Below are 12039 nucleotides of genomic sequence, written 5' to 3'. Positions count from 1 at the left end.
AAGTAGACTCCCAAGTATTTTATATTATCTACAGTTACTTTAAATGGAATTTCTCTTTCTATCTCTTGCTGCTGGACTTTGTTGGTCATGTATAGAAATGCTGATGATTTATGTGGATTTATTTTATATCCTGCTACTTTGCTAAAGTTGTTAATTGTTTCAAGTAATTTTTGAGTTGATTCTCTAGGATTCTTTAAGTATACCATCAAATCATCTGCAAAGAGTGATAGTTTTGTTTCCTTCTTGCCTATTCTAATTCCTTTAATTCCTTTCTCTTCTCTGATTGCTAAAGCTAACATTTCTAGGACAATATTAAATAATAGGGGTGATAATGGACATCCCTGTTTCACCCCTGATCTTATTGGGAAGGCCTCTAATTTATCTCCATTGCATATAATACTTGCTGATGGCTTTAGGTAGATACTGTTTATTATTCTAAGGAAAGCTCCACCTATTCCTAAACTCTCTAGTGTTTTTAGTAGGAATGGGTGTTGTACTTTGTCAAAAACTTTCTCTGCATCTATTGAGATAATCATATGATTTTGGTTGGTTTTCTTATTGATGTGGTTGATTATGTTAATAGTTTTTCTAATGTTGAACCAGCCCTGCATTCCTGGTATAAATCCCACCTGGTCATAGTGTATTATCCTGATGATCACTTGCTGTAATCTCCTGGCTAATATCTTATTTAAGATTTTAGTATCAATATTCATTAGGGAAATTGGTCTATAATTTTCTTTCTCTGTTTTTGCTTTGCCTGGTTTTGGTATCACCACCATATTTGTGTCATAAAACGAATTTGGTAGAACTCCTTCTTCACCTATTTTTCCAAATAATTTGTATAATATTGGAATTAATTGTTCTTTAAATGTTTGGTAAAATTCACCTGTAAACCCATCTGGCCCTGGGGATTTTTTCTTAGGGAGTTCATTAATGGCTTGTTCAATTTCTTTTTCTAATATGGGTTTATTTAAGGATTTTATTTCTTCTTCAGTTAACCTGGGCAGTTTGTATTTTTGTAAATATTCATCCAATTCATTTAGATTGTCAAATTTATTGGCATACAGTTGGGCAAAATAATTCCTAATTATTGTTTTAATTTCCACTTCATTGGTGGTAACATCACCCTTTTCATTTTTGATACTGGTAATTTGGTTTTCTTCTTTCTTTTTTTTAATCAAATTAATCAATATTTTATCTATTTTATTGGTTTTTTCATAAAACCAACTCTTAGTTTTATTGATTAATTCTATAGTTTTTTTGCTTTCAATCTTATTAATTTCTCCTTTAATTTTCAGGATCTCTAATTTAGTGTCTAATTGGGGATTTCTAATTTGTTCTTTTTCTAGCTTTTTAAGTTGCATGCCCAATTCATTAATCTCCTCTTTCTCTTTTTTATTCATGTAAGCATTTAGAGCTATAAATTTTCCCCTAAGCACTGCTTTGGCTGCATCCCATAGATTTTGGTATGTTGTCTCATTATTGTCATTCTCTTGGATAAAGTTATTGATTGTTTCTATGATTTCTTGTTTGGCCCATTCATTCTTTAGAATGAAATTATTTAGTTTCCAAATGATTTTCATTCTACTTTTCCCTGGCTCTTTCTTACATGTAATTTTTATTACATCATGATCTGAGAAGGATGCATTTACTATTTCTGCCTTTCTACATTTGACTATGATGTTTTTGTGCCCTAATACGTGGTCAATTTTTGAAAATGTTCCATGTACTGCTGAGAAAAAGGTATATTCCTTTCTATCCCCATTCAATTTTCTCCAGACATCTATCATGTCTAACTTTTCTAGTAATCTATTCACCTCTTTTACTTCTTTCTTATTTATTTTTTGTCTAGATTTATCTAATTCTGAGAGGGGGAGATTCAGATTCCCCACTAGTATAGTATTACTGTCTAATTCCTCTTGTAACTCATTTAACTTCTCCTCTAAGAACTTGGATGCTATACCACTCGGCGCATACATATTTAATATTGACATTACTTCATTATCTATAGTACCTTTAAGTAAGATGTAATTTCCTTCCTTATCTCTTTTAATGAGATCTATTTTTGCCTGCACTTTGTCTGAGATAAGGATTGCTACCCCTGCCTTTTTTACTTTAGCTGAGGCATAATATATTCTGCTCCAGCCTTTTACCTTTACTCTGTGTGTATCTCTCTGCTTCAAATGTGTTTCTTGTAAACAGCATATTGTAGGGTTCTGGTTTTTAATCCACTCTGCAATTTGCTTCCGTTTTATAGCAGAGTTCATCCCATTCACATTCATAGTTATTATTACTGACTGTCTATTCCCCTCCATTCTATTTACCCCCTTTGTACTTTTCCCCCCTTCTTTCACCCTATTCCTCCTCACCGACGTTTTACTTCTTACCCCTGCCTCCCCCGATCTGCCCTCCCTTTTTATCACCCCCCTCTCTTTTCTTTACCCTTTTCTCCCTTGCTTTTGTCCTCCCTTCTATCAGTCCCCCCCTTTCCCTTCCCCTTTTGTTTCCCTAAAGAATGAGTTAAGTTTCTTTATCCCAATGAACGTATATGTTATTCCCTCTTTGAGTCAAATCTAATGAGAATAGGGTTGAAACAATGTTCCCCCCTCCTTTCTTTCCCTCTATTGTAATAGGTTTTTTTCCACCTCTTCATATGATATAATTCATCCCATTCCACCTCCCCTTTCCTCTCCTCCCCATAGACTCCCTTTTTAACCCCTTAATTCTTTTGTATCATCACATCAAAGACAATTTATATTTATACCCTCTTGTCAAACTTATTTGTATACTCATTATAAGGTTTGCTTTTAAGTTCATTTGTATCATGTGAATCAAACTAATCACCTGTACCAAGAGAGACCCAAACTAAGGTCTGTAACTAGGGAGCAGAGAAAGTTTATATACCCTCAGAAAAAAGGAATCTTTGAGCTCCTTTGGAAAGAGTCTCCACATGTTCATGCCTGCTTGTTCTTGGGATAAATAAACTGGTACTATGTTTTCCTGTCAATTCTCTGATATGTTTTCCCCCCTGCATAGGAGGCCAGGTAGAAAAACAATTTGTTTACAGACTCAAGAGGCAGAGTGAGATCTCTATTGTTGGATATGGCCAAATTAGGCATTTGCTTTGCTTGACTCTGCATATTGATTGAAGGTTTTTCTTTCTTTCTTTTTTGTTGTTTAGTTAGGGAGAAGAGAGAAATGCTTGTTAATAAATTTTAAAAGATTAATTTCAAGTATGATTTTGTGACTACTATCATTAACCATAAATCTTACTCTGAAAATTTTTTTAAAATCTTACTCTGACTTTATATTGTGTGTTGAGATGTTATCTAACTAGACTATAAAGCCATTACAATTAAGAAAACATTTAAAAAGTAGGATTTTATTGCTGAAATCAATGTAAACATGTCACCTATAAAAACTCTTACATTTGTACACTTAAAAAACGTGTATACAAAATTTTACTTATTTAAAAACTTTCTAAAGGAAGTTTCGAGGGTATTGAAACTTTTTGTTAACAATGTAAAAATGTAAAAATGTAAAGGACAACATTGAAATCAGGAAAGATGAAAGTTAGCTATCAGAATTTCAACATCAACTTTTGCATAATAGGTGGATGGAATTGAAAAAAAGAGAATCATGATTTAGTAGCAAACAATGTATTTCTTCCATTTGGATCTATATATCTTTTTTAGCCATTGCAGTCATTAAAACTGTCTATTGAAATAGCGAGCTTAGAACCAGACATTTGACTCCTGTATCAGTGTTAAGACAAATTTTTAAATGATGAAGGATATCACATTGTTCTAAACAGAAAAAAATTTTTTTTTTGGTGAGAGCAAAAAAATGCTTTATTCCATTAATAAAATATTTTAAAAATATTGTTTATTTCACCTTTATCTCATCCTTTCAAGTATTTTGTGTATATGTTTTATAATGTACAGAAGTGATGAGTACAGTAGCACATGAATATAATATATTAGTAATATACATATATAGTAGGTTCGTGCTCAAAAATGTTTTACTAACAGGGCTGCCTGGATGAAAGGGTTATTGTCAGGGCAACAAAGACTGCACTGTTGGATTTTGTCTCCAGGAGCTGGAGCAGGTTGAGACCTGTGGAGCAATAAGCTTGTGAATCTGTCCATAGGAAATTAGATCCCTCTCCTTAAGAACAAAGGCAGTGCCCTCTGGGAAGGAATAGGGAAGAATGTTTTAACAGACCCAGAGATAGGGCTGAAAGAAAAAGAAATGATCAGTTAAAGGTTGGGGGAAGGGGGACGGTGTTTCTAACTCATTAAGTTTTCACTAGCTTGCATTTCACTTAAAGTCTGGTAAGGCAGAAGTTGCTTCCAAAGACTCCCTCATCACTCTATTTGTGATTCACTGCCAACTGATTCCAAACAAACACAAGCCGAAAACCCCAGGACAAATGCCTTCAGAAACCTTAACCCTTAGAGGAAGCTGCTGCTGTCAGGGAGAAGTCTGTCTGCATCCCTTGACTTGGACCTCACCCTGAGATTGTCACTGGGAGTTGCCAATTTGGTCTTCAGGTCCCACTACAAATTGTCACTTCTATCATCATATTTCTCACATTTCTTATTCCTCTCTGTAATCCCCACTGCGAAGAGGTAAGCCTGCTCATCACACCCGACATTCAAAGACCCTAAGACTTTCTTCCACTTGTGTTAACATGCAATGTCCTTTGTCTGGAACAGTTTCTTCCCTCTGTCCCACACACCATTCTGCTCAAAATGCACTTAACCTCTGAATCTTCCTGGATTCTAAGCATTGCTCCAGCCTACCGGGTTAGGTCTGTTTCACATTGGTCCCCTTCCTTTGTTTTAGAGTCCAGCCAAACTGGACTCTTAGCTCTCACCCCATCTTAGCTGGAGACCTTCCATCTCCATGCCCTCATGCAACCTACTCCCTCTGCCTGGCCTGTAGTCCTTCCTTATCTCTGTAGGTTCAAAGCCTTCCTTTCCTTCAAGGCTCTCCTGGAATATCACCTACTCCATGAAGCCTTCCCCATTCTCTTTTTTTTTTTTTTGTGAGGCAATTGGGGTTAAGTGACTTGCCCAGGGTCACACAGCTAGTAAGTGTTAAGTGTCTGAGGCTGGATTCGAACTCAGATACTCCTGAATCCAGGGCCGGTGCTCTATCCACTGTGCCATCTAGCTGCCCCTTCCCCATTCTCTCAATGAAAATGTTCTTTCCCTTCTCATATTCTCCTTGAGCACTTTGTCTGGATCTCCCCTTTACTTGTATGACATTCTGCCCTGTATTATATTTGCTCAAAAATGTGTGTGAGTACATTAACATCCTCCACTACCACCCCATTCCTCTTTTAGAAAGATGAAATCATTTTTTACAGGCTTCAGATTAGGATACTGAGAGAAAAAAACCATTCCTAACATTAGAGGGGGGAGGAAGAGGGAATGTTTCAACGTGTATGTGTGTCTTGCATTCCCCCTTCCCCCAAGTAGACTGTAAGTGCAGGAATTGCCATTTTTCACCTTCGAATCTCAAACACAAGAATGTATACTTGAGCACATTTAGTCCCTGCCTTGTACATGCTTGTGGTTACAAGGATGCAAAGCAGGAAATAACTGTTGAGCTGGACTGAATGAAATTCCCCTACTGCCCTTCAAGGAATGGGGTCCTGGAAAGAGCAGTGGATTTGGAGTCTTCTGGGATACTTACAGCTATGTGACCTTGGGCAAGTCATCAGTAATCTCTCTCTGCCTTATCAATAAAAATGAAGAGAAATGGCAGCAGCCATCTCACTGGATTGTTTGGAACCAAATAATATATGTAAAGTTGTGACCAAAGAATAAATGTAAATAATAACATATGTAAAGTGCTTTGCAAAATTAAAGCATACATAAATATCAGTTATTCTTATTATTTAGTACTGGAGCCTAGTTGTCCTATCTCTTGTTTGTTGCAAGTGGGACATTGAATGAGGATCTGAGTAATAGATTTTGTCATCATCTGTTCTTAGTAATTTGCATGTATCACACTTCTTTCTTTAGACTGGTGGGTTCCCTAAGAGTGGGGTCTATTCCTCTGTAACAATAGGTTCTTCCCTGAACAGATTCCAGGGTGGGGGGAAACCCACATCTTTATTTTCACTAACCTCTAACTGAAATTTAGCATTTTCTTCAATTATGAATGTAGACAACAAACTACAGTAGTATTAGGTTTCACCAGACAGCCAAAGGAGCAAGAGAGTTCATGAACCACAAAAGGTTAAGAACTTCTGCTCTATAACAACCTGACTGTGAACAATCAATGCTATGGTCAAGGGAAAGGAAACACCTGAATCTAGACCCTGGGACTTAAACCCTCCTGCCACTGAAACTACTTGGGGAAAGAAGTGAAAGAATACATCAATCAGCAATGGCATATGAATGAAGTCTAAGAACTGGAGACAATAAGACAGAGGCAAAAATGGACACATGGGAAATCCCTGAAGGGAAATGATAGGGATGCTGAAGACAGAAAGAATTCAGGTTTAGGAACCAAGGGTACCCCAGTATCATCTGGTTCCTTCCTTTTTTGGGACTTCAGATATAGAGTGGGTTTACTTGAAGCAGGCTGGCTGGGATGGAAAAACTATTTAATAGGAGGGAACAACTCAATTATGAATGTGGATCATATCATGCCTTTTATAAATATAATTTAAAATTTATTTCAGTTTTCTAGTGTAAAATCCCAAGTCTCAGTTGAATGAAAGATCTAACCAGGCTTACTTTTTATAAGACAATCAAGTTCAGGGAAGAACTGGGATCCCCTGAAACCAAGATTAGAGGGAAAGCACTGTTAACTAAAAGAGGTAGCCCTTGGTCTTGGGTTACACCCTGGACTAAAACTTGGTATTGTAGAAAGATAACATCTTTAAGGGTATACCTCCCAACATTAACATTTCAAAACACTCAAACTGAACTTTGTAAGTCTAGTTCTATCTCACTGAGGAATTTGCCTTTGTCTCAAAATTACTCTAACATTGTACCAATTGTGGCAGAGGGGTTTTCCAGGGCAGGGAGAAACTCTTCTCCCCTCCCTTCACTCACACACTCACACACACACACACACACACACACACACACACACACACACACACACACACACACCACCCTCATGTCTCAAAAGCAAGGACCCTTTGATGTTCTAAAAAGATTACAATAGCTGTATTTCAATTTAAATGCTTTCCTCTGTAATCTGATGTATTTTGTTTTATTCATTTAAAAACATTATTCTAAGAAGGCACTCATAGGTTTCACCAGACTACCAAAAGGATCAATGATGCAAAAAAAAAAAAAAAAAAGAGTAAGAGCGGACTTATGCTTGGATGGGGGGGAGGGGCAGGGCAATGAGGGTTAAGTGACTTGCCCAGGGTCACACAGGCTGGATTTGAACTCAGGTCCTCCTGAATCCAGGGCTGGTGCTTTATCCACTGCATCACCTCACTGTCCCTTGGAATTTGATTAATAAATGTGTTCCTGGCAGATTTGTGCCAAAAGCAAACACTACTGAGTTTTTCTTTCACATGAAGAAGGAACTGGGCATGTTTGGCCTGGAGAAGACTGGGGATGGGAGAGGGGTGGATAATAGTTGTCTTCAGGTATTTGCAGGGCTGTCATAAACACATATATAAGAGGGTTTAGATTTATTTTCTTTGGCCTCAGAGGACAAGACCATGAAAAATGGGGGGTGAGGGGTGAGTAGGGGAATAGCCAAAAAAAAAAAAAAAGAGGATAGAATATAAGTGGAATTGGCTGCTTCTAGGGATAGTGGATTCCTCTGTCCTTGAAAATCTTCAAGCAGAGGCTAGATGACCCCTTATCAGGTATACTATATCCATGTAAAGTCAGTGCTATTAAGGTCCCTTACAACTCTCAGATACTGTGATTCTGTAACTCTGCTCTAAAGTTTTTGTCTGGTATCTTCAAAGCAATACCTCTAATCAGTAAGTATCAAGGGGAATTATCCCAAAGTTAACCCTGTGAGAAGCTTAGCTTGCAGTTCCTGCCTCCCTGATTAAAAGACTCTAGGAATTTGGAGAAAGATTCAATAAATATTGGTTAAGCACCCAGGCAGACGGGTGCACTGGGCTACTGCTGAAAGGGTTACAAAGAAACTGCCTGGCCCTCAAGGAGCTTAAAATCTTGCAGGCTATAGGAAGCAAGGACCCTCACTGCCAGTCTAAATGTCTTTCCTCTTTCTCTCCTTCCAGGGTATAGATATTTATTGCTCCCTAGGAAGTGAGGGAAAGCATGGTGGAGGCTGTGTTCTTTCAGATGGCATCTGTCCAGAGCTTCGGGGCATAGTGTACTGGAAGGTCCTATGAGTTTGGGAGGTTGACGTGGGGGGAAGGGGACACAAGAAAAGAAGGCAGGGATCGGGAAGACTTTTAGAACATTGGGGTATTTTTCAGCCTCTTCAGGACAGCTCTGACTTCTCAAGCACTCTGACATCCCCATGCCACTAGCCCTGGCACAGGCTTCCCCCCACCTCAGCCTCTATAGTCGAGCCTCCTCAGGCCTGGTTTTCACCCTGTAAAAGGTTCTGGGGGCGACATTGGAGAGACGGAATTTGAGGAAAGAGTTCAATGAGCCTGGGAATCAATGAGAAAAAATACAAAAAGAAGGTGGTCTGGCAGTACCAGATCTCAAACTGTATTTAAAGCGGTAATTATCAAAACAATCTGGCACTGGCTAAGAAATAGAGAGGTAGATCAGGGGAGTAGAATAGATAGAAATGACACTCTAGTAAATGACTATAGTAATCTAGTGTACGAGAAACCCAAAGATCCAAGCTTTTGGAACAAAAGCTCATTATTTGACAAAAACTGCTGGGAAGAGTTGAATGAGCGGGCACCACCTGCTCCGGAGCAGGGAGAACAGAAGAGACTGAGGTCTACGGGGTCCCCGGAGGAAGGCAGGTTGCTGCCTGGTGGAAGGATGCTGGGAAGAAGCGCCAGGTCGCAGTTCTGCACTCCCGGGTTAAGCGACCCCCCTTTCTGGGTCTCCTTACCTGGTTCCTTGCTGGAAGCCATAGGTCAGATGCTTGCCTGAATAGTAGGAGACGAACAGCAGTCCCGAAGAGACGGCCAAGAGCAGGAGCAACAACAAGAAGACCATACCGTTTGGAGCCCGCATCCCGCCGGACCGAGGGAGCTCCATCCGGCTGCCTTCTTGCGCCGCCGAGCTCTCCTGGGGTTGGCCTCAGGTCCAGGGAGCAGCCAGCACGAGGTGGGCAGGGAGGGAGAGGACTTCCCGTGCTGACCTCTACTCCCCGCCCTCTGCTTGATTGCTCCCTAGTCTTCCTCTCCACTCCCCATTTTCCTTTCCTCTTCCTCCCCTCCAAGGGGTTAGACGGGCAGCTCAGCAGACTTTTTCGGGATAGGGATTCGAGGAGCAGTTAAGTCTGAAGGCGTTCGCCCCCCCTCCCCACACACCCCAAACCCCTGGGTCTCCATCCCATCGCTTAGGCTTGTGAGTCCGCTGGCGAACAGAGGAGGAGAAGGAGGAAGCCACTGGGGCCGCGCCTGGGGGTACGGGGAGAAGGGGCTTCAGGCTTACGGAACAAGGGACCCAAGTCGGAGGGAACTATAGCCACCCGAGCAGACTCAGCCTCCCGGCGCCCTTGCTACTGATGTGTCTCTTATGCATGCCCAGCTCCAGCAGAATTCCCAGTAAATCCCTGTCTCGCTCTCCTCTCTGCCCTCCCCCGTACAGTCTCTTTACCCGTCTCCCTAAGATTTCAGGACGAGGATGATTCCGAGGTCCCAGGGGCCCTCCTGGACACAGTTTATTCTTCTCTACTTGTGGGAAGTTCAAAATTGTTCTAAGAGGGGCTGTTGGGGTGTATCAGATACACTCGGATGGGCTTTCAAGGCTATGAAGAAATGCTGTCCCCTCGTGTCTCATCTTGGTATTGCACCCCATCAATCTTCAGCCCCTGGTCCGGGTCCTCACCCCCAACCCTACTCCGCGCTGGCCTTGGTCCTAGGACCTGTGGGCATTAAACTTTGCGCTGCGTTGTTGGATGCCCAAAGGTAGACCATTATTGATTGACAGCCCTGTGTTTTGACCCGACCCTGGAGTTTTGCATAGTTTTGACCCTAATTAGAGTCTGGTTCCAAGGATGCAACAATTCTAAGCACTTCAGGCAGATCCTGGCAGTGCGATTTCCTTGTGTCATTGCGGTTTTAAACTTAGTCATAGGCTCTGGAAAGGAAAGGGTGTGTGTGTGTGTGTGTGTACATAGGGAAGAAAAGAGTAGGTGTACTTTCTGGAAGTAAATCAAACCCCATCTACCTCAAATCTAGGAACCCACCAGATCTTCCAGTTTTCTTTTCAAAAGATTCACAAATTCCATACCAAACTACCAAAAATTATTTGATGGAGCTAGAAAAAAATGAAAGGAGAAAAGGTCAAGAATTTAAAGGGAATTAGTGGAGGAAAATACAAAGGAAGGTAGCCTAAGCAATACCAGATCTCAAACTATATATATATAAATTTTTTTTTCAGGGCAATGAGGATTAAGTGACTTGCCCAGGGTCACACAGCTAGTAAGTGTCAAGTGTCTGAGGCTGGGTTTGAACTCAGGTCCTCCTGAATCCAGGGCTGGTGTTTTATCCACTGAGCCACCTAGCTCCCTCCTCAAACTATATTATTAAGCAGTAATGATCAAAACTATCTGGTACTGGCTAAGAAACAGAGTGGTGGATCAGTGGAATAGGTTAAATACAAAAAACACAGTAGTCAATGACTAGTGTAGCCTAGTGTTTGATAAACCCAAAGACCCCAGTTTTTAGGATAAGAACTCACTGTTTGACAAAAACTTCTGGGAAAACTGGAAAACAATAGGACACAAACTAGGTATAGACCAACATCTCACAGTGTATACCAAAATAAGATCAAAACAGGTGCATAATTTGGACATAAAGGGTAATGCCACAAGCAAATTAGAAGAGCTAGGAATAGTTTACCTGTCAGATCTATGGGGAAAAGAATTCATCACCAAACCAGAGACAGAGAGCATCACTAAATGCAAAGTAGATAATTTTGATTATATTAAAATAAAAGGCTTTTGTAGAAACCAAACCAATGAAACCAAGATTAGGAGGAAAGCAGAAAGCTAGGAAACAATCTTTACAGCAAATGCCTCTGATAAAGGCCTCATTTCTCAAATATATAAACAATGGAGTCAAATTTATAAGAATACAGGCCATTCCCCAATTCATAAATGGTCAAAGGATATGAGCAGGCAGTTTTCAGAAGAAGACATCAAAGCTATCTATAGGCATATGAAGAAGCACTCCAAATCACTTTTAATTAGAGAAATGCAAATTAAAGTAAGTCTGAGGTACCACCTCACACCTATCACTGGCAAATATGACCAAAAAAAAATGCTATCCACATGCAGATAAAGAACTGATGGACTCTGAATGCATTTCAAAGCATGTTTTTTCAATTTATTCTTTTTAAAATTTTAATTAATTTATTTATTTTGCAGGGCAATGAGGGTTAAGTGACTTGCCCAGGGTCACAGAGCTAGTTAAGTGTCAAGTGTCTGAGGCTGGATTTGAACTCAGGTACTTCTGAATCTAAGGCCGGTGCTTTATCCACTGCACCACCTAGCTGTCTCTCTACTTTATTCTTTTTTGTAGGTTTTTTCTTTTGATCTGTTTCTTCTTTCACAACTGTGACTAATATGGAAATATGTTTCACGTAATAGCACATGTATAACCTATATCAAATTGTTTACCTTTTCAGAAGAGGGGAGGAAGAAAAGTTTGAAACTAGAAATCTTGTAAAAATGAATTCTAACAATTGTCTTGACATGTAATTAGGGGAAAATAAAATACTATTTTAAAAAGATTCCTAAATTTCATTTCCCATGGTCTTGGCCTGAACTTTCTACTTGGTTGGGGGAAGGGGAGTTCAAGTAGCTACCAAGGCTAGGAGCTTTCCCAAAGGTACATATGGTTCCTCTTCTTTCCCAATTTCCCCTTTCCTCTACCTACAC

At 39.9% G+C, this 12039-nt stretch overlaps 1 protein-coding gene across 1 annotated transcript in view; it reads right to left on the bottom strand.

Moving 5' to 3' along the window:
- ST6GALNAC2 (ST6 N-acetylgalactosaminide alpha-2,6-sialyltransferase 2) overlaps window positions 1-9333 on the bottom strand; it is a 74590-nt gene extending 65257 nt beyond the window's left edge. The window contains exon 1 of the mRNA XM_043964548.1: window positions 9040-9333. Coding sequence (XP_043820483.1) covers window positions 9040-9188 — 149 coding nt within the window. The 5' untranslated portion in view covers window positions 9189-9333. The remainder of the gene's footprint in view (window positions 1-9039) is intronic.
- Between the last annotated feature and the right edge of the window lie 2706 nt (window positions 9334-12039).

Source organism: Dromiciops gliroides, chromosome 4 (assembly GCF_019393635.1).
Source record: "Dromiciops gliroides isolate mDroGli1 chromosome 4, mDroGli1.pri, whole genome shotgun sequence".
NCBI lineage: Eukaryota > Metazoa > Chordata > Mammalia > Microbiotheria > Microbiotheriidae > Dromiciops > Dromiciops gliroides.
The sequence above is the reverse complement of the archived record's forward strand: the minus strand, read 5'-3'. Positions and strand labels throughout refer to the sequence as shown.